Source organism: Micromys minutus (genome assembly GCF_963924665.1).
Source record: "Micromys minutus genome assembly, chromosome: 8".
NCBI lineage: Eukaryota > Metazoa > Chordata > Mammalia > Rodentia > Muridae > Micromys > Micromys minutus.
The window spans coordinates 51,047,311-51,071,090 of record NC_137977.1 but is presented as its reverse complement, the minus strand read 5'-3'; the positions used below and the strand labels follow the sequence as shown (position 1 = coordinate 51,071,090).

Sequence of the window (23,780 nt, the reverse complement as noted above, 5' to 3'; positions counted from 1 at the left end):
CCAATACCATTTGTCCACTGTCCCAGAGGTCAAGCCCCCAACACATGATCCTTCGAAGGGGGCTTTCCCCATCCAAGCTATTGCATGATTCAGTGGCAGTGGAGCTCAAGGATACGGTCAAAGCCGAGAAGCACAGGCAAAGAGCAGACTTCAACAGCCCTCTGCCCTTGGGGGTCATCAGCAGGTACAGAACAACCTTGACGTGGCCAAGTTTAAGGTTGGGGATCGCTAGGGCAGCTATTACTACTTGTGAGCGGAGGACACTGTCTGAACTCTGATAGCCCTGGGAGCAAGAGGTAGGCAAACAGCACCAAACCCCAGCAAGCTGTCATTCTTTGTCCTTTTGGCTCCACCCCCCTCCATTTCTTTTCCTGTTGCTCTAAATTCACTCTTCAGCCCGCCTTCCAGGCCCCTGCATTGACATTCTGAGCTCTGGGTAGACATCTGTGTCTCTCCTAACAGCAGCTCCCTCAAAGACAATGAATCGAAGATTTGCCTCTGAAACACATGGAGCTGGTTGGCCAACAAAGCTAAAGGAGCTCTTTAGGGAATCTATTCATACAATGAACGAGGGTACAGACTTTCATCAGGAAGAAATTCTGTGTTAGAGGGAAATAAGAGAATAATGTGGGTGTCTGTACCCAGATCCCTGGATGAATTGAACAAGATGCAGCTTCATGTGATCAACATGCTAATAAAATCCAGCAGTAAAGTTCAGAACTGATGGCTCCTGGCAATGTTTAGCTCCTCTCAGAAAATCAGGAAGATGCTGGTGCTGTGCTTGAGACTAATTCGCCCTGTAGCCGGCCACAGCTCCTCACACCATGGGCACACTTTAAGAACACACTCAACTCTTACCATAACTACTATGAGTTCATTTTATAAGAGATGAAAAAGAAACTTTAAGATGTAACCCTAAAGACGCATTCAGCTGATGCCTGTCTCTGTGCTCTCTTTAATGGAGTGGTGGGCAGGACTGGGTGAGAGGGGCTGGGTCAGTCTGAGGCATGTACCTCCTGTGACATAAAACCCTGTGTGGAATTATTCAATAGAGCAGCTGCAGGATGGCACAAAGACTTGCTTTCTTATAAATTATGAAGCCAGAGTGCCCAAGCAAGTCACCAAATGGCCACGTCCATCTTCATAGCTCAAATCCACACAGGGCCATTTGGTGATTGTCCCAGCAGAGCTGCGTGGCCTGAAGAGGACTGGCCATGATCCCATTCGAGTCCCACCACAGCCCATGGCAGCACCACACCACAGAGCTCACCCCACAGCAGCATGCAGTAGCTCCATACCACACCACACCGGCACAGCACACCACACCACTGTGCTACGCCACACAGTAACACCACAGCACACCGCAACACACTATATATCACAGCACCACCCCACCCCATAATATAATCTATCAAATCCCATCATTGCACATAAGAGCACACACATTACAGCACAGCAGATGCCTACCCCCTAACCACTCCCTGGTACAGAGTGGTTCTGAACCTTCCCAGGGCTGCAACCCTTTAATACAGTTCCTCATCTGGGGGTGACCCCCCAGCCACAAAATGATTTCCTTTGCTATCTTATAACTGTAATTTTGTTACTGTTCTGGACCGTGGTGTAGATGTTTGTCTAGAGGTCTTAGGTGAGCCCTGTGAAAGGATCAAGACCCACAGGTTGAGGACAGATCACGTTTTCCCAGTTCACACCAACTCCTGCACATATGGGTTGAGGCGGTGTGTATTAGGCCAGGACTTCTCAAAGTTTCTTTTGTGACCCCTTTCACTTGAAAATGTACACATACTGATGTATATATGTGAATATTCACTGACAACAAGTCATAAAAAATTGAAATTACATATAATTTTAGCATTTATTAAAATAAAAACAAATATGCATTCTAAGAAGATGGGTGTATTATTTATTTGTACATAAATTCTTTGCTGAATATTTGATGCTGTAGAACACATTTTCAACATTTTTTAGAGTTGATCAATATGTTTTAGGTTGAATGTGGTGACACATGTCTATAATCCCTACACATGAGAGATTGAGGCAAGGTGGCCATGAATCAAAGGCCAACCTTGACTACAGAGTGAGTTTGAGGCCAGCCTGGGCTATATGAGACCCCTTCTCAAGAAAACAAAACAACAACAAAAAAATGTTTCAAAAAATGTTGTTATCATCAATATCCAATACGCACCTTTGCACAAACATACAATATATAATGACAGATCTATCTTTAAAGCCATTTCAGAACTTTGTTGGAAATTCCTATGAAACTCAAATGAGAAACTCAAACACAGTTTTTTTTGCATATATGTATGTATTTGTATTGTGTGTGCACATATATGTGCATATTCACATTTGTGCGCCAGATGCGTGTAGAAGTTACACGCTGACACTGGGAACCATCCCTCAACTCCTTACATATTGAGCCAGGGTCACTCATTTGAACCTAGAGCTCACCAGTTGAGCTAGGCGACTGAGCACACTTGATCTAGGGATCACTTGTCCCTGCTTCAAGATTGCAGACAGACTCCCTCAGCCTGGCTTGGACTGTGCATAGCACCTTCTAGCAGGAGCCAGATAAAGGTGGTATTTCAGGAGAAAGTTTACTGTTGCCTTCACTGACTTGCCCTTCTCTCTTGTTGTAGAGTTGATTGGCCCTGTTGCTGCTGCTGCCAATAACTTCACTGACAGTAGGTCGAGTGTCCCAAGCTTTCATCTTGAAACAGGGACCAGCACCTCCCCGGGAGCCTTCTAGGTTTCTGGTGCCAGATTATAACTATAGGCACCCCACCTTGTGGGTTGAGTGACTGTCGGTTGTCCCCCCACTGAGAGACAGCTATGCTGGAACTACTCTGGCACTCAGCACCTCAGGTGTAATTCAGCCATTTGATTATTTTAGCACTCACTTAGTAAATTATTGATTAATTAATTAATTAATAATTATAGAAAACTCTGACTAATACAGAGGGTCTGGGTGAGGTATGGTACACTTACCTTCTATCCTAACATTCAAGATGCAGAGACAGACAGATGGATCTCTATGAGTGTGAGGCCTACCTGGTCTACACAGAGAGTTTCTGGCCAGCCCAAGACTACCCAGTGAGATGCTTTCTCCCAGTTTTTAAGAAATGAGATTTTGACATGATCTTATTCTCAGTGGCATTAGGAAACAAAATTCGTGGTAATAAATTTACAAATGGACGTGAAAGACCTGTACACTGAAACCGGAAGCATGTCCATGGGTCACAAGACGTGATGATTCCTGGTTCGTGTCCTCTGAGTGGATTGAGTTGGTGAGATCCCAGCTGTAACTCCATGTGGAGGAAGGATGAGCTGCTCCTAAAATTTTACCGGAAAGGCAAATGAAGTTAGAGATACCAGATAAATATCAAAGAAAACAAGATTGAAAGATCTGCCTCCTTGAGGTTTTCTTGATTCTTCCGTAACCATGGTAATGTGGTACTGATGCAGGCCAATCACTGAAACAGCATACAGAGTCCAGAAATAGACTTGCACTTACATACAAACTAATTCCCCATACTTCTGCAAAGATTGTTCTGAGAAGTCCTATGTACTTCCTTCAGCTCCCCTGAATCATTTCATTGTTTTATTATTACTCTATAATGCAAAACCAGGAGGTTGGCAGCAGTTTGATGTGTGCAATTAGTATCATCTTATCACGTGTATAGGATTGTGTAAACTCACTTCAATTGAGATACAGAATTATTCCATCACTATGAAGTCTCCTTGTGCCAACAACACCATATCTATCCTGTGCCTTTCCTTCCACTAACAACCATAAACTATTGAATTGTTCCCAACCAAATGAGTTTTGACAGCATTACCAGTGTAATCCATGAACAGATTAAATGTGCAGAAATACATTAAATCTAGACTCTTACTCATACTATAGTAAAATTTTAATTTAATGTGTATTGGACCTAAGCATAAAGCCAAGTTTGTAAAACTTTTAGAATATAACAGAGAGAATCCTTGTAATTTTAGGATAAGCAAAACTTATTGATCACTAGATATTATGGAAGATGTAAGACTTCTATTCATCAAGAGACACCATTATAACGGGTAGCTGTACATGAATTCTAGGTTGGAGGAAATATTAGCACATATCTGACAAAGGTGTTGGATGCAGGGAGTGTATATACATGCACAGGGTTTGCATAAGAACACTTACAACTCAAAATTAACTTCTAAAAAATTGAAACAAAAGCTCAACAAATACCTAGTAAATAAAAACATGCAAATGACCAAAGTCAATATGCAAATGACAAAGCATATGAAAATGTGCCCAACCAAACACTAGGGAAAGAAAAAAATGACATCAGCTCTAAAATAACATATCACAAAAGACCTGCTCATAGGTTAATAGAAAGACTGACTCCACCAAGTGTTGGAGAAAGTACAGGATAGTTAGGACAAATGCATGTTATTGTAGAGAATATAATATAATAATGCAACTACTTAGGTGAAAGATATGTCAGGGTTATATAAAAGACTCATATACTAAACTAGAACTCTTCACAAATGCAGAATTCCGGCAAAAGGGTCTGGGGGAGAGGCATGTAATGAGATCTGAAATCTGCTTTAAAGGCACAAAACACAAGAAGCTCCTAGGTATGTGTTCTAGAAAAACATTGATGTTGAGCCTAAGTGGTAGGCCCACAAAGCTTCTAATGGTTTCAATTTTCTTATATCCTTGAAATTGTTCTGTTTGTTTCATATTTTACAGTTGAATGTCAGGGGTGAGGGGGTGGGGGTAGAGTGAGCTCCTCTACTCTTACCAGTGGCTGAAACAAAAAGAAACAATGAAGTTTGGGATTCACTATGTACTTAAGACTCTTGTTTCCTCCTCCACCATGTATCTGGAAATGAACATTGCTTCCTAGGCTGACATTTGAGTGCAGGGCTTCAGTGTAAGAGCTCAAAGCACTGGATAGAGTGTTGATGTTATGCTTGTTTTAGTGGAAGCACACATACTTTAGACACACAAAATCCCAATCTCAGTTCCCAGGACCCCACAACAAGAAAGCATTGACTAATATATAAATGCTACTCTCATAAAACGCTATATTATTTCTCAAGAGTTAAAAAACAGAAATGGGGCCAGCAAAATAACTTACGGGGGTAAGGATGACTGTCACCAAGCCTGATGATCTACACCACTGAACCCCAAACCCACATGGAAGGAGAGACTGTATGTGCACCCACACACATACACACAAGAAAAATAAAATAAATGTCAAAACATTTTGTTGTTGTTTTGTCGATACAGAGTCGTAGTAGAAATTATTAAAAATTCTGGCCCAGGGTTTTTACCCTGCCTTTGGTTATTGAGTTCCCAGATGAAAGATACTCACAAATTTTATATGTACAATATACCTTAAGCAGAACAAGAGCTGGGCATCTGCCTACCTTCCGTGTTGTTAGAATCTACCTTCCTATCGATAACCCAAGTTACTACTTACTACGTTTCATCTGGGCTGCTCCCAGCTGCAACTGGGCAGCCCTGGGGGCCATGATTCTACGGCTCAGCTAACCCACGGTGGCTTCTCCTCTCTTCTCTCCTGCACATCCTGCCTTCATTCCATCGGCTTCTTCCTCTTCCTTCCCTCCTCGTGGTTCTCTCCCACTCAAGCTCCCAAACCCTCAGCCCCACCTATGTTTCCTCTGCCCAGCTATTGGCTGTTGGCATCTTTATTTACCAATCACAGTGAACTGGGGGCAGGCTCATTCCGTGTCTTATGTGCAGACCCTCTTGTCTTTGGGCTAACCAGTCTTGGAGGCCCCAAATTAACAATAGAATACAAGCACCATTAGGCCAAATTCACTACACAGAGTTTTTCTGTGTAGCCCTGGCTGTCCTGGAACTCACTCTGTATGTAGACCAGGCCGGCCTCAAATTCACATAGATCCATCTGCCTCTGCCTCCCACGTGTTAAGCTGAAAGGCGTTCATCATCACCGCCTGGCCAGTGGGAAAAAAATTTTTAAGTGTTAAAATGAAATATGCGCACTCACTGTCAAAGCACAGCGATTCTGAAGAATGAAATTGTCTTTTTATCCCCCTAAGAAAATAAAAGACTAGAACCCCCAAGTTTTTAAAACAGGAAGTACGTTTTGTGTAGTCCCTCGGGTCCAGGGCAAGTGTGGGTTGAAACCCAGAGTGCTCTTCGGGTCAGAGCAGGGGATTCTGGAACGTTCTGTCTCCTTTCTCTGTTCCCTTGTTCACATTGCAGCTAGTCCAAGCTTCCAGCAGAATCTTCAGAGCGGGAGTCCCACACAACCACAGCACGAAGCCCTGGAAAACCCTCAGCAAGAGACTCTGTCCCTCAGACCAAAACACAGCTCTTGAAGGTACCATTGGGACACTGGAGAGTCTCTGAATGTCCTCCACCTCCTTAAGTCTGTGGTTAGTTCTAAATGCTTTCTCTTTAAAAAAATTTCCTTGTCATATTTAATTCTGGTAAAATATATACAGCATAACATTTTCAAGGTGATTGTCCCTAAGCACATCCACAAATTTGCTTAAGTGTTACCACTACTCTCCCATCGCCAGCACTTTCTAACCTTTTCAGATGAAATTCCCTAAGCAGAAAACAGTTCCTTCAACTACATTCCTACAGGTTCTCATTTATCTTTTCATGAATATTTTGCATTTGTTTGAGACGTGGTCTCAATATGTAGATCAGACTAGACATCATCATCATCATCATGATCATCATGATCATCATCATCATCATCATCATCATCATCCTGACAGTGCTTACCCAGTGCTAGGCTTACAGGCTCAGGCCACACGCCCAGCTTGCTTCTGTGAACCTGACTCCTTTCATTACTGCTCAAAGAATAGTACAGTGCCTGTGTTTTGAAGATTTATTTAGTGTGTGTGTGTGTGTATGAGTACACTGTCCCTGTCTTCAGACACACCTGAAGAGGGCATCAGATCCCATTACAGATGGTTGTGAGCCACCAAGTGGTTGTTGGGATTTGAACTCAGGACCTCTGGAAGAGCAGTCAGTGAGCCATCTCTCCGGCCCCAGTACCTGTGTTTTGAAATGGGTACCTGCCTGACTTACTATGCCATCTTCCAGGTTTGTCCACGGTGTGATATAGTTCCTCCTTCTTTGTATATTTATAAATTTAGTATTTCTTTCATGTGTATGTATATGTGTGGGCAGGTGTGCGTGTGTGGGAAGGTCTCAAGACAGCTTGTAGGAGTCAGTTCTTGCCTTTCACCATGGGGGTCGAAAGGTGGTACCTTGTTTTTAAAGGTTGGGTAAATGTTCCACCATATGCAGATGTCGCATTTCGTGTTGGGGGACACTCGTGCCCCTGTAAATTGTGATTATTGTGGGTGAAGTCCTGCTGTCAGATCTTCCATGTGTAGTGATGTGTACATGTGTGTGCTTGCATGTGGAGGCCAGAGGTGTGAGTATCATACCTCAAGATCTCATCTATTTCAATGTCTTGTTTTATTTTGCTTAGCTTCCAAATAATGCCATTCACAGGCTCCAACCTCTCCGACTGACTAGACTGCCTACCCAGCGAGCCCAACGTATACCAGAATGCCTGCTTTAAAAAAATGTGAATTTGGGGGACTCAATTTGGATCCTTGTACTTGCATGGCAAGTGTTTTACCAACCAAGCTGTCTTCCAAACCCCTCAATTCTGATTTGAGTACCAATGGACAAATAGAATAGTTGACAGGTCTTTCTTAACTGATAAATAGTACTTTGTAGAGGCTACAAAAATAATTACCGAGAAGTGTTTTAAGAATGTAGAATCACATATACTACATCTAGATTCAGAAACTTTGTAAAAATTATTTTTTAAAAAGCTATCATAAAAAAATAGATGAGTGTGTCCCCACATACCTACCTTTGATCCCAGCACTTGGGAGGCAGAGGCAGGAGGATCTCTGTGAGTGAGAGGCCAGTCTGGTCTACAAATCAAGTCCAGGACAGCCAAGACTACTCAGAGAAAGCCTGTCTCAAAAAAGAAAGAAAGAAGGAAGGAAGAAAGAAAGGAAGAAAGGTAGGAAGGAAGAAAGGTAGGAAGGAAGGAAGGGAAGAAAGAAAGAAATAAAGAAAGAACACAATTGAGAAACAAAAAAAAAAAAAAACAAAAAAAAAAACAAAGAGAAAAAAAAAAAACCTCAAACTAGAACAGTGTAACAAATCTACTGATTCTGAAATCTTGCTTTTTTACCAACTTCTAATGTGCTATTAGTCTTGGAAGCTTCTATTTGTGCTCCCTTTAGATGGAAGTAGTATCAGTCTTAGGCTATGAGGTTTCTGAGCTATGGAAAGATGAAGTGTGTCTGCCAGCTGATGTTTGCTTGCTTTTGTAAATCATTTCTGAAACCTCTCAGACTTCCAGGTTGTCTTCCTCTAAAGATTTAAGTCACAGGAACTTCAGTCAGTCCTGAGCTCCTCCACTTGAATGAAGACACTTCTGGGCAGCCTCTGAGACCCTGCTGAAAGCATCTGGGCCTAATTAGATTCACCAGGACATATAGGATCAGCACTTCCATGGCTTAAAGAGTCAAAAGAGAGAGCACAAGAAAACGGACCAAAGAGAAAAAAAGAAAATGCCCACAAAACCACAGTAAATCAAGTAAGTTAACTATTCAAACAGGCTGCCACAGAGTTGCCCGAGCCACTGAGGACAAACAATGGTAACCTCTGAGATGGTGTGGTCTTATAGCAAGGTGGCAGTAGCCCTGCAAGGAAACCCTGTCTTCTCAGTTAATGAAGGCTCCCATCAAAGGCTGTTAGGGGGACCCCAGCAGCACTCATGCTAATAAGACAGGAATGGACTGAAATGCCCTTGGAAGGTGATCAAATGATTCCTGTCGACTCTTTGAGAGAGAAAACAAAGACATTTGGTATTTTCAAACATACAAGAACTAGTATTTTAGATTATATAGTACTTAGATTATAAAGTATTTAGTTATATCCAGATAACCGAATACAAGAATATGGGAAATGTATCTGTGCCATTAGATGCTGTGTGAAATAGACAAATTGCTTAATAGTTTCCTCATGTGTAAAATAGAGTTCCTTGTAATTATGCCATGGCAACGCCAGTCCTAGGATCCTGCTGACAGGTCTTTATTTTCATATAGGGTAGATTCCAGTGACGGCCAGACATCAAAACAGTATAAGTGATAAGGGTCATGGGTTTGATGGCTGGTTGATGCAATGGGGGAAAAGTAAAACAGCTATAAAAAAAATATGAAAATTAGAGGGAGGCCTCTTCTGGGAAAGAGAATAAGGTCAAAGGAGGTGGTTCTACATCTGGGGAAGGGATGAATTCTATAGAGCAGGGCAAGCAGTTTGATCTGATTCTAAGAAGAATGGTGGAGATGGATCCTATTCATGGAATAGGTTGTTCTGTATTTGATTGATTGTTGCTGTTGTTTGTTTGCTTGTTTTGTTTTGAAACATGGTCTTACCATATTGGCCTGACTGATCTGGAGCCTATATCTGAGGTTGACCTTGAAATCGTGATCTTCCTGCCCCAGACTCCTGAGTGCTGGGATTACCAATGTATGCCACTCTGTGCAGCTTTGTGTGTGTGTATGTGTGTGTGTGTGTGTGTGTTTTAGTAGTTACCTAACTGCTGGGTACAAAGATGGATTAAATAGTCACAAGAAGAAGACAGAAGGACAAAGGACTGCACTGTGTCAGGGAAAAGAGACAAATGGGCTCACAGAGATACTGAAGCTAGGGCTGTAAGAGAGAGAGATTTCGGGGATGTCCACTAGTGGGGTGCTGTGAGGATGGAATAAAACAGCAGTGCAAAGGTGACACAAGGTGCTCCATCATCAGTGTGATCAAGATGCTCATGATGGTGACAAGGACTAGGGCCAAGGGGAGGGGGAGGAGTCTGCAACTGGTTCATCACTATAGGACCAAAGATAGATTGATCGGGAACCTTTGGCTTGATGGTAGGGTCGTGGAAATTGACCTAATCTAGAAAACCAGACATTTCTACACTAAATTAGAGTAGGGGGGATAATGGATTTGGGGGGGGTTGTCAGCTAGCTTTTCTACATGCATCAAGAGGATCTTAGACTTTTTATCTTTCAGATGTTGTTTGTCACATTTTGTGCTCGATGAGGGTCAAACTATTTGCAACCTAGGGATGAATCTCACTACATCATGGTGATGATACTTGTAGTGTATAGCACTAGGTTGTTTTCCAGGATTTTAAGATTTTCTATATTTCTTGACATTCCACTTTCCTTATTGGCCTGGTGTAATGGTAAATGCTTGCCCTATAAGGGGAATTTGGAAGTTTCCCCCTTTGTTTGGCTTCATTTCTTTGGAAGACTTTCAAATGCATTGACATTTGTTCTTCTTTAATTGATCGACAGAATTCACCCAGGAAGCCACCTGGTCCTGGGCTTTTCATTGTTGGGAGCATGTTTAAATGACTGGTTCAGTCTCCTATCTTAATGTTGGTCTGTTCAGGTATTCTTTTCTTCATTATCCAGTCTTGGTAGACTGTACATTTCTGTGAATTTATCCATGTCCTCTAGGCTATCGAATTGTCGTTATTTTGTTTATAGCAGTCTCTTATGACACATTGTATTATAATACAATCCAAATCAAAAGTCCAGTGATAATTTTTATAGAAGCAGAAAAAAACATTTGCAAAGCATGTGTCAGGCAAGGGATTACTATTTAACATATATAAAGAACACATACATCCCCATTGCTTTTCAATGTAATAACAGATTTGCACAGTAAGCAAAAAATAAATCTTAAAAAAACATTTTTCTGAAGAACACCTGAGAATACTGGACAGGGATGAGAAAAATGTTCAGAATCACTGATCATTGGGGAAACAGATATCAAAGCCACAGTAAACTACCACTTCACACCTGCTAGGATGACTCTTCATAAAGATAACAATGTGGCAAGAAGTTGGCAGTCCTTTGCACTGGAATGTAGATGGTGCCTTGGCTGAAGGAAACAGTGTAGCAGCTCCTTGGAAATGTGAACAGTCATTACTGATCCAGTAATTCTGCCCCTCAAAAGGCCTCAAAGCAGAGATTTAAATGCAACTGGTGCCCACAGCAGCTTTACGCACAACAGCCCAAAGATGAAAGCAACACAAGTGTCTGTCTACCAGTGGGTAAGCAGAGAAGGAAGATGCCTTATGTACAAACAGTGAGAAATCATACTATCTCGCTTTTCGAAAATAAGTTGATTCTGGTATGTCTCACAGTACAGCTAAACATCTAAGACATTTGGGTGAAATAAAACAAGTACAAAAAGACAAATATTGTATAATCCCTCTAGCAGGATGTACTTAGAGAAGTCAAATTATAGAGGCAGAAGGTAAGATGGTCATTGCTGGGCAATGGGCTGAGAGGATAGCAAGCTGTTGTTATATGTCGTGGGCTCAGAATTGGGGAAAATGGAAAAGTTCTGCAGGTGGAAAGTGGGGGTGGTTGCATGACAATGTGGGTGTACTTCATGCCAATGAATTACATACTTAAAAGGGCTGAAATGGTATACTTGGTGTGTAATTCCAGTAAAAGACAGTCCTGATGTTTGAATGTTTGTGTCCATGACAGGCCCGTACCCAATGTGTCAGAGCATGGCTATGACCCGACTCTTCACTCTTCAAATTTAACTGATAAAATAAATAGAATGATAAACGATAGAATGTGTTAGACTCCCCATTTGAAAATGGAGCCCGGGAGGGGGCGGGAGGGGGAGGAGTCTGCGAGTGCTCATTTGAGTGTAGGGATCCAGGCATGGCCGAGAGTGGAGCAGGCTTCCTGAAATGAGAAGGGAAGACAAAAAACACAGGCAAACACAGGCTTAGGTGTGCCTGGGGCTGCTGCACCAGGGGCGGGTGTCCTCGGATTTACCTCCTTAGTGCTCTAAGAGGATTGCTGAGCTTGGAGATCATCATCCCCTCAAGATAAATGTCTCTAGTGCTTCCCCCAGACACTCTGAATTCAATTAGTTTAATTAGAAAACAAGCAAAGAAGAATCATCTTAGTGTAGCTTTACTCCCAGCAGCCCCCAGAGGTCCATTGCTGTGCTAAGCATTCAAACACCTCCCTTTTCTTTACGCCCTCTGAGATAGTCTGATTGCATTTTTAGAAAGGTGAACATTCATATCCAGTAGACCAAGCTAGTGTTATAGTTTTGAGACTGATATTAATAGATATCTTCATTCTTTAGGGGAACAGGAGCTACCAAATGGTGGAACACCCCAAATTTGAATGTTTGCCAATTTCTGTTATGAAAATGCTCCTACTATACCTCTTTCGAACAACAAATGTGACATCTGAGCTGGAAAAAGTCCTGACTCCAGCTCTCACTGGACAGCATGTGCTGGTTTTAACATACCAATGTCATGTGAGCATATTGCTGGGAGAATTTTCCTTTTATTACATAGACACTTCTTGGCCTTACATAAATTATAAAAGCACGCTCAGGACCAAAACAATTGGGTAGGTAAATAACTGGGGTGTGGTGTGGAGAATTATATGTTTGCACAGCAGATGTATACTGTGGGGACTCAATACAGACATGCCCTCCATACAATCATGAGATGTCCCAGTGAGACCCAAGGGTTCTGCAGCAGGTGTGGAGCCCAGAAGAATTCCTGGAGAGCCTGCTAGTCTGGAGTGTCCTTGTCTGACTTAACAACGATGTTCTGACACCTTGGTAAATCATTTTGTTTCCATGTCTAAAAGGGAAGGGGCCAGATGTGAAAGAATAGAGCAAGAGAATCACAGGAATGTCCCTTCTGCACAACAAGCCACCCACATAGTGTGTCCTAAAATACAGGGATGTGATGAGATACTAGTTCTAAGTGATCTTGGTTCTGGAATGACCAGGAAGCCATGGAAAGTCCTGAGAAAAACAGGTTCCTCCCTCTTGCCAGATGCTCTGCAGAGCCCTTGTAGTCCTTATTTTTGCTTAAAGGAAGTGTTTGAAATAAGGGTGTTACCTCCTCTGGAAAGCACTAGGCTGCCGATTGCTCTTTGCTTTGAGGTTAAATGAACTCTGTTCCTCTCCATTCTGTATACAGGGCCCCTGCGTGAACCAGAAATGCCTCCATGAGGCTCTTCTCCTCATTGGCTCATGATAATTTGGGAACAATTATGCAATGGGGTCATTATTCATTTCAGTGTCCTCATGCCAACTTTTCATTGACTCTGGAAATATGAATAAAGAGTGCGCAGGTTGGAACAGTGAGTGGTTAACTTATATATTGGAAGCATGTTTACCTCTTATACAAAGGTCAGACACTCCTCAAAGTAGCCAAGAATATTCACTTATTAGTTAATTTCTGCTGGATGTTTGTAAACCCTGATTTGATTATTTTAAATTATTTGGGGTCTCACATGGTCGGGGAGACTACTCCAGTGTCTCTATTGTGTGGTTGTTTCAATGAAAATGGCCTCCATAGGCCTATAGGGAGAGGCACTACTAGTAGGTGTGGTCTTGTTTGAGTGGGTGTGGCCTTATTGGAGTAGGTGTGGTCTTGTTTGAGTGGGTGTGGCCTTATTGGAGTAGGTGTGGTCTTGTTGGAGTGGGTGTGACCTTGTTGGAGAAAGTGTATCAGTGGGAGTTGGCTTTGATGGTTCAGAAGCTCAAGCCAAGCCCAGTGTCTCTTTCTCTTCCTGCTCCCTGTGGATCCCCATGTAGAGCTCTCAGTTGACTCTCCAGCACCATATCTGCATGCATGCATGCTACCATGCTTCCCAGCAGAATGATAATAGACTAAGCCTCTGAATTGTAAGCTATCCCCAATCAAACGTTTTCCTTTATAAAAGTTGCTGTGGTCATGATGTCTCTTCACAGCAATAGAAGCCCTAAGACTCTGTCTGATGCTGTAAGCTCCTGATTTGATGATGGTTTGCTGTCTCCTGCCTATCTCTATCTAATACTTAGTGTTTGTTCTTCTACTTACTGTACACTTAACAAACTCACTGATCTGAACTTGGAAGCACACAGCTAATATAGCTCATGATCTGGACTTGTCATATAGTATATGATAGAATACTAACTTAATCTGAAATGTGAAAATTTGTAAAACCTAAAACTTTCTGACTGCCAACTTGAGGTCACAAGTGACAAATTGCAGCCAATACATAGGCACACTTAAACTACTCTATTACCTTCGGGATTATGTTCAAAACATGTTTATGAATTTCCTGATTAGACTTGGGGTTTGTCTCAAGTTATCTCACTATGTACATGCAACTTTTCTAGATTGGAAAAAAGGGGTCCAAATTTTAAAATATTCTTGCTATAAACATTTTGATGAGGTTACTCCACCCCTGTGGAGACTTCTGACATTCAAAGCAAATATTTAGAAATATTTTAGATGCTTAAAAATATGTGTTTCAACCCAATGAGAGTGATATTGAAACCTAGGGACAAGAAGAATTCACTAAACTTCTTGAGACATAGTATTGGGAAGTTGAATGGAGTACTTTGTTATTTCAAATCGGATCTGCCATCATTTAAAATGCCTAGAACTTGTAGATTAACCACCACATCTTCCTCACGCCCACATTTCTCTAAAGTATAGTATTTACATATTCCCCGACTCCCAATTTTCTTGTTTTACCTTCTTGTCTTAGTTACTTTTGCATCTCTGTGATAAAACACCATGACAAAGGCAACTTATAATTGAAAGAATTTATTTGGCTTATGGTTTTGAAGGTGAGAGTCCATGATGTTAGGGCAAAGAACAGCTGAAACATTGTATCATGCTACAAAGGTGGGAGGCAGAGGGAGAGCCCTGAGACTCAAATGCCTGCCTCCACTGAAATGGCTCTTTCAACATGGCTTAACCCTTCCCAGATGTTCCTACTAACTGGGGATCTAGTATTCATATATATGAACCTGTGGGAGACATTATCATTCAAACCTCTAATTTCACACCTTGGTCCCATAGAATTGTGCTCATATCACAATGTAAAGTGCAGTTAAACCAATTTCAAAAGTCCCCATAGTTGTTTGCAGTCTTAACATTATTCAGAAGTCCAAAGTCCCTTCTGAGAGTTAAGGCAGCCTAGTAAAAGCAAAAACCAAACTATATACCTTCAGTCTGTATATAACAGCACAGAATGTACGTTACCATTCTAAGAGGGAGAAATGGGAGGAATGGGGATATAGGGAGGAAATGCTGAATCAAAGCAAGACTGAAACCCAGCCCAGTAAACTGCAAATCCTATGGAGCTATGTCTCCTGTTGACGGACGTAGCTAGCTCTGCTCTTCCAGTTTGCTACTCATGAGATACAGCTCTCTCAGACTGATTCCACTTCCTGAGTGAAGCCCATGTCAAACATGTTGGAGTCTCCAATGCAGTTCGGGGCTTCGCTTTCAACTCCATGCAGCAGCTCCTTGGCACCTTTTGCCGGTGCAGATCCTTCCTTCAGGGCCTGCCTTGCCACACTTCTCCCAACCTCAGAGTCTGTTAACCACAGAGAAAGACTCCACAACCTCTTTTATCATGTATCCTTCATGAGTCCAGAACCATAACTGTTGTGAGTGATGTTGCTAAGTTTGACTGAACCTTTTGAAACCTCAAAGTGCATATCCAGTGATACATCTCTTCCAAGAAAGCCACACCTCCTTTTAAGAACAACTTGGGCTAACTGGGGACAAAGTATGCAGATATATTATATAAGTCTATGGAAGGCCATGCTCATCCTAACTACCATACTACTAGTTTTCTCAGCCAGCACAAAAATACACACACCCCATCAGAAGGCAGTGCATGTGGGTGCTAGACTCACCACTGGGTAAGACACCTGAGTTTAGGTTTTTGTCCCACCTGGGATAAAGTCTGTGATAATGAACATAAATTCTGTACTTTCTGTGACTCTACTTCCTTCTCTGTAAAATGGATTTTTAAAAAGGTGTCTACCCAATAGGGCTATTGTTGGAACTAAGTTAATCCATGTAAATTACTCAAAAGTTTACAGCATAAGTCTGCTATATTTAGTATTCAACGAACAATAACTCTTATCATATATATACTTTAGATCTTCCACTGAATTTGTTGATCTCTCTTTCTCTCTCTCCCTCTCTTTCTCTTCCCTCCCTCCCTCCCTCCCCTCCTCTCTCTCTCTCTCTCTCTCTCTCTCTCTCTCTCTTTCTCTCTCTCTCTCTCTCTCTCTCTCTCTCTCTCTCTCTCTCTCTCTCGTGTGTGTGTGTGTGTGTGTGTGTGTGTGTGTGTGTTTAATGACAGCCTAAGTTCTATTCTGCTTTGGGTAAAGCTAGAGTAAAGTTGCCATCCCTGGACATGTATTAGTGAGAAGAGGTGTTCCCAGAATAGTGTATGGCAGAGACTGGGATGTTCTAGGATTAAATCCATCTCCTGAAGAAGCAATCTGCATGCAGGTGATTGATTGAGTTGGCTTTGCACACACTATTTGATTAAGAACAAACTCAAACACACAACAGTGCTGAGAGAGAAAGTTAGTGGAGATGGGGCAGAATGGACCCAATTCTCTGGTGACCTTTTCCTGTCCCCACCTACAGAGGCCCATCTCTCTGGGTACTTCCAGAAAGCGGACCCTACACATACACCCAAGAATAATATCCACTTGGTACCCGACCCACTGCACATGCCTCCCCCCAACACCTACCAATGCTATCTGTCTCTGAACACCATCAAGATGAACACAGCAGTACTGGGACCCAGGTCATCCACAGGTGGGGGCAGAGAAGGAGCTTTCTCTGATCCATCCAATGAATCAATGAATTAAACAAAGGGAGTTCAGAAGCCAGGCTCCCCACTTTTGCTAAGGCAGAGCTGATTATGAACTAGCTTAACTGCTGGAAAACAGGGCTCCAGCTAGGGGAATTAGGGACATGTCTGTCCATTCATTTTCTCTAATCGAGTTCTGGGGAAATACACATGTAGATTAGCTCCTAACAATGGCCCCCAGCTGACTGCTTGGAGTACCCTCCACTGTGCCCACAATGGTCCTGACTGGCTCTTTATGTTCCACACAAAGGCAGGCCCCAGCCCTCAGGCCTCATCGGGGCTGTTGAAGTCCTTCCTGCCTTTCTCCAGGGACTCCAATAAACAGTAAATAAAAGCTCACCTCACCTGGAGCTATGTATAGAGCCCGGCAGTTCCAGCAGGAATTAACTTTGGATAGAGAAGAGAGGAGCCCCTCAACAGCTTGTGGGGTAGCTTAAGAGTTGCTGCTACTTTGCTCTTCCACTGCAGAGATAGATTTGCTGTGGGGGAGGTGTACAGAAAACGCATTCTGTCCAAAGGGAAATTACAAATACCAATGAATTATTCTGGCAGCTGACCTCTGCCTCAGCACCTCAGCTACCTACTCAGCTGGGAAGACCCTCTAGGGTGCCACTAGGCATTTGCAGGATCCTTGCCTTCACCTGTTCTTCTGGAGCCTCCCCCAAGGCTTCAATCCTACAGGACTGGCTGCTCAAAGACCATTGGGATCTCATTTCGACCTGAACTAAGTGGTTACCCCCTCTGCCTAAGAGATGCAAGATTCAGGGGCTCTGGCAAGGGATCAAAGATGGGCTGCAAGCCAGGAGGCTCTTTGATTCAATTAAAAACTTCACACTGCAATAATAACCACAAGCTAGAGGAAGCCTTGAGATAATGAGATGAGTTCTGGTCCTGCCCCTGCTTCCATTGGATGACGTCTCCCGTTGAGCATCATTTTCTCTTCTGGAAAGACCTGCCCTGTCCGCTCACAGGATGTCTAGGATCCCATCGTAGGAAAAATGTACAGGGTTTGAAAACTCCAAAGTGTTGTTTTCATGAAGTTAGATTATTTTTGCACTGTGATTGATGTTCACAGGTTCTGGGGATTAAATATTACTAAATGCTCCTCCACCCTAAGAGGCATCTTCAACCCTATCAGGATTTTCTTCAAACTCAAACTTTCTGAGCTGAGCCAGACTTCAGTTTTCAACCCACTATCAACTGATCTGCACTATATATTCGTTCGTCATTCCTCACAGCCTGGCAATTATCTCCTCAAAGCCACTCTGTGGGTTCTGTGGGACTTGTCTGATAGTGTTGGTCCTGAAGAAGGAACAAAGAACGTAAAGAGAAAGAAGTCTGTCTTGGAGGAAATCTGAGAAAGGCAGAATTGGGGAACGTGGGGCCTCAGCTCATCAGGGGCGTCTGCAGTAGCCGGTTCAGACTAAAACTTCAGCGAAGCGGGATTCATCGGGACGGGACTGTAAACCTCAGCTTTGAGGGGTGCAGTGCTTACAGTTGCTATCGGCGGTGAGGCTGCTACAAATCTTCTTTCTGCTGAGCCTTTTGAGTCACTCTGGGTCAAGCAAGCCTCAAGGGGCCCTCAACGGGGAAGGAACTCAAGCGGATTAGGGCGCTGACTCTGGGGATGCGCTAGAACCTTCTCTCCAGGCAAACCCCAGGCAAACGTCCCTACCCAGCAGTTTTGAGTCGTCTGCCTGGCTTGTGGAAGTGGGAGAAGACCAGGGTTGTTCATCACTGTGATTCAGTTAAGGATCCCAACCCTTCAAGATAGCTCATGAAAGGAACTTTTGTGTGTGTTCTGAGAGTCCTGGGAACTCTCATATTTGAGGCCATTGGTTCTGTGGGCACGGACCGTCCCGCCACCATTTCTGAGGGTACAAAGAGAAGTAAAAACACAGACAAAGGAAACCTGAAGTCTAGGACAGCAAAGCACAGAAGCATAGGTTTAGAAATGAGGGGAAGATTCAAACAGGAAGGCTTGTGACCAATTTCCATCGAACAGGGATAGCTGGAAGGCCTTCTGCTGATCTTGGACCTTCCTAGAACCTGAAGATGGAGGCAGGCAAGGCACTGGGAGAAAGTAGGCAAGAGAGGACGGGTGAAAACAGAAAGGGGAGAAGTGAACCCTGGAAACTGCCCCAGGGAAGCTCGTCCTGGGGTGGAAAGGAGGCCCTTCTTGTCAAACTTGCCACTCCTGGTGCCTGGAAAATGTTTGTGGAGTTGAAACGGATCAAGATACCAGATGAAGGAACATCTTCAGGGCGCTGGCTAGAGTGACCCGCCTAGGACTCTAGGCTGATCAGGGGGGAAACCTGCCCTCTGTAGGGGGAGGGACAGCGGGAAAGGGCTGGGTCTGGAGAGAGGGAGGAGTCCCAGACTAGATCACTGCAGGCCTTTAGCGCCAAAGCTCCAGCTGCCCCGAGGCCAAACTTTCAGCGGCTGCAGCGGTCCGGTTGGCTACTGACCCAAAGCTCGCCCAGCTCCTGAGCGGTTGCCCAAGCCGGTTGCCCGCTGAGCTTAGCTTTGGACGGACTCATCCATTTGCTCACGCTGTAGAAGTGCACACTTGGGGTGGGGGGGGGGGTGTTGGGTGGAGACGAGCATCAAGCTCCGGTTTGCTAAGTACACTCCCGCCTCCCCATGCACCTGCCGGGCTGCCCGCCAGCCATGGCCGACGGGAGCTTCTCGCTTGCTGGTCACCTGCTCCGCAACCCGGGAGGGAGCACGTCGCGTTTGCACAGTATTGAAGCCATCCTGGGCTTTACCAAGGAAGACGGGATCCTAGACACCTTTCCTGCAGAGAGGAGCTCCAGGGCCTCGAAAGAGCGGGATCCCAGGTTGGGAGCGCGGCCCGCTTGCCCCAAGGCGCCAGCCGGAGGCTCCGAGTCTTCCCCATCAGCAGCCCCGGGGCTCCTCCCGGAGTACGAAGGTGAGTGAGCAGCGAGGCTGCAAAGCCTTTGGGGGCGTTCAGCGAGACACGAGCTCCTCCTCCTTTACCTTTAGGTCAGCGGGTTTGGGGTCTGCCCGACTTAAGAATAGAGAAATCTTAGGGACCCCACGTAGGATCCCCATCGCGGACCCAGCTCAGGCGCCACCGGGTCGCCTAGGGTCGTGGAGAGGCAGCTTCGCCTCCGCAATGAGTGTCACTGACCGCTTGGGGCCTCGCTGCCCCAGCTACCTGCTACCCCAAGGAGCAAGGAGAGGCACGGCCGAGCCCAGGACTGCCGGTTGGGCCAGCAGCAGGGGACACGAAGCTGTCAGAGGAGGAACCTCCCAAGAAGAAGCACCGTCGCAACCGCACGACGTTCACCACCTATCAACTGCACGAGCTGGAGCGCGCCTTCGAGAAGTCCCACTACCCCGACGTGTACAGCCGCGAAGAGTTGGCCGGCAAAGTTAACCTACCCGAGGTTCGGGTCCAGGTAAGCTCTTGAATTGACGGACAGGAACTTGGGGGTCCCTAGGCTGAACAGCAATTATTTAGTGCGTTACTTCCTTCTGTGGCTAGCCCGGAGTCCAGGATTGTCTTAGACATCCCTCCCCTGCCCCATGAACCACCCTTTGAACAGTCTTGTTCAGTAAAACGTCCCCCTATGGAGTAGGGGACTCCCGACTTTTAGAGGACTTGAGAATTGCTTGGCTGATGAAGAGGTTGGCTGCTTATTAGATGCGGCCGAAAAGGAATTGCAGGGGGTGTTGAACGCAGGGGGAACGGAAAACATGTAGCGCAAGTATTAGCGCAAGAGGCGGGGAGGGATACTGGACTGAAGCCCTAGCTGCCACCACTGTCACCAACTGCGTACGCTGTTCAAAAATGAAAGCTCTCTTCCCTTGTAAGCCGCCGGTTAAATTTTTAGATGGATTCAAGAAAGTGACTTTTTCTTCCTTTTACATCGGCCTTTCCTTTTTATCGTGACGGGGTTTTCGCTTTAATTAGAGCTGAATTTCTTTAATCCCCGACCATTAAAATATTTGCTAGTCATCTGTGAAAAATCTGGGAGGACTTCCAAACTGAGGGTGCTTACAGGGGCCTGAGAAGGAGGGAGACAGTGAGAACGAATTCAATGCATCCGAGAGCTGGACTAACGGCGCGGGGGGAGGGTGTCTTAGCTGGATTTCCAGGCAGTAGAGATCCGGCTTTGGGCATTTATATAGCTGTATCTTTAGAGTAAAGGGAGAGAAGCTCCTGTCTGTTGTCTTTTTGTGTAGGTTCGATTAGAAGTAAGAAGTAAACAGCATGCTATAGATCCAGACCTCCCTAGTGTGGTTTGGAATTAATTTCCAAACCGGGTTTCTTCTGGTTCTGGACTGTAAATCTACGGATTTCAATAAAAGTTGGAAAGGTCAACACCCGCTGTCCAGAGACAGGTTAGAGAGCGGGAAGAAATCCTAAAGGAAGATTGAGACAAGGCTTTGTGCGTGCCACCCTCCCCCCCCCCGCCCCCCGTGTCCTACAGACCCGCAGCAGACACAGCTGCCAGGGGCTCTCTTTGCACCAAGCTTGCCTGTCCGTCTTGTTAGACCGTTTTTGTCCACTAACTTAGGGGATTCCTGAGAGCAGGGTCTGTAGTTTTCCTGTGACCGATAAAAAGCTTATTTTCCACATAAGTAGATCACCATCAGATGTTGGGATGGGGACGGGGGGGGGGGGTCTCCTATAAAATTAAGGACAGAAGGAGAGGGGTAGGAAGCCAGCTCTCCTGATCTTCAGCCACACAGCCCTAAAAATTGGATCCAGGGCAGGAGAGTTTCTCTTTCTCTCCGCTCAGCAGATTTCTGATATTCCCTGATGGCTGGTGCCTTGTGTGGAGATAATTATATTTTGTTCTCTTTTTCTTCCTAAGTCAAGGGTCACACATACTTGGCCCTTCTCCACTCCAGTGCTGGGTTCCCGCCTCCTCTGCTCCTTTATTTCTATCGAATTCACTTTCCTCACTGGTCCACGCAGCTACTTTTCCTTCATAAATGCAAGCCCGAGGATAGCAGTCTGTCTAGAATTCTTTCACACTCTCCACTAAAAGACGCCGAACCTGTTTTGTAGTTGAGAGGAACTTGGCAGTAAAGCATCTTTCCTCACACTCTTCTCAAGTTAGTAGTAAAGGTTCCAGTGCAAGAAACCATAATGTCCGTGGGAAGAGGAAGTTTTCCCTGTGTGAAAAAAAAATGTAAAGGATGCCCCTTATACATAACAGTGAGCCAATGTACCAGGGGAAACGGCAAAATTCTATAATGCAAACATAGACATAATAATCCACTTGAACAATTGTAATTTTGGAAAGTAATTTATAGGAACCTCAGAAATACTAAAGAGGTTTCAATTAAATGAAGCTGAGATATTATCAGAGAAGCGACTGGGGCTTCACACATGAGGCCAAAGAAGCCTGCTGAATACAGCAGCATATTAACATGCGAGCCGCTAAGTAGTATACCGGTGTTTATAATAATAAAGAAAAGGGGCAGATAAAACACAGAGTCTCTGAAGCAGCAACTGAGAGCTACACCACGCAGAGCCAAAGCAAGATCTCAAACTAAAGTGTAGGGGGGGGGGGGCACCAACCAAACGGTCCTGAGAACCTGCCTTTAAAATCCTGCGGTCTGGCCAGTCTAGCCACGGAATTAAATTCGCTGGTCTCTTTCCCCTGATGGGGTGTCTGCTCACTGTTAAGGGTTGAAACAGACATCACCAAAATCAAGAGTGAAAGATACAGGGCAACTGGGATGTCTTGGAGGAGTTGGGCGTGACAAAGAAAGAGACCTGGGAGACAGAGAGAATGGCGACAGAAAGGAGAGTATTTTTAAAAGGAAGGAGTAGGGTAAACCGGGGAGAGACTGAGCGAGTAAAGGAACTTCTGAGCCCATCTGGGCCCTTCTGACAGTCCCGAGGTTATTTGTTACATCGGTGGAGAGGGAGAATCGGGCCAGCTCAGGGTGAGGACTTCACTCCACCTTCGCCACAGCCTGAAGGTGTCTGCGGCTTCTTCTGGCAGGTGTGGTTCCAGAACCGACGTGCTAAGTGGAGGCGTCAGGAGAAACTAGAAGTGTCGTCCATGAAGCTACAGGACTCGCCCCTCCTCTCCTTCAGCCGCTCCCCGCCTTCCTCCGCACTGGCTCCGCTGGGTGGCCCGGGCAGCGGCAGCGGACCTCCGGGGAGCGCTCTGCCGCTGGAGCCGTGGCTCGGGCCACCGCTGCCTGGCGGAGGCGCCACAGCGCTGCAGAGCCTGCCAGGTTTCGGGCCGCCGGGGCAGGGTCTCCCGGCCAGCTACACGCCGCCACCACCCTTCCTGAACTCCACGCCCCTGGGGGGTCTGCAGCAACTCGGGCCACCGCCCGCGTACCCGTGCGCGCCTGCCTTCGGGGACAAGTTCTCGCTGGAAGAGGCGTACCCACGCAACAGCAGCATCGCTGCGCTGCGCCTGAAGGCCAAAGAGCACATCCAGGCCATCGGGAAGCCCTGGCAAGCCCTCTAGAGGCGCTGCGGAGTTGCTGTGAGCCCTGCGAGTACCCAGCCGGGTGGCCGCACTGCTGCGAGCCGCGGGCCGGCCTTGGGTGGGACACTCGTGCCTACTTCGGATTCTTCGAGAAAGGCCAAACTTGAGGCAGCGGGACTTCAGCCTCGCTGCTAGAGGGACAAGCTGAGGGTCTCGCCGGCCCCAACGCTCCCGTACGCATCAGCGCCTGCCGTCAGGAGGGACCAAGGATCTGACCTGGGATGTTCTCGATGAAAGGAATGGGGACTGAGAAAAATAGAGTTGAAGAGATTGTTTGTAAAGTTAGTGTAAAGTATTTTGGAGGAAAATTAAAGATTTGTTTGCTGCCCGGCTAAGTGTGCTCATCGGCTCCAGCGTGAGGGTTAAGGTAGGGATCTGGGAGAGCTCTCTCTTGGACCTGGTGAGTCTGGGAATGCTGAGTGTTGCACGGGGAGCTCCTGTAAATTCTGGGGAAAACTGTTGCAGGGGAGAATCCGCCTTCTGGGTGCTGCCTGC

At 45.3% G+C, this 23,780-nt stretch overlaps 1 protein-coding gene across 1 annotated transcript; it reads left to right on the top strand.

The window, feature by feature from the left end:
• Positions 1-19,437: 19,437 nt before the first annotated feature.
• Positions 19,438-23,264, top strand: RAX (retina and anterior neural fold homeobox; the record flags this gene model as incomplete). The annotated part of the gene is made up of 3 exons (XM_080920421.1): positions 19,438-19,726; positions 19,972-20,219; positions 22,785-23,264. 3 exons carry the CDS (start codon positions 19,438-19,440, stop codon positions 23,262-23,264), a joined length of 1,017 nt encoding a protein of 338 aa, XP_080776547.1.
• Between the last annotated feature and the right edge of the window lie 516 nt (positions 23,265-23,780).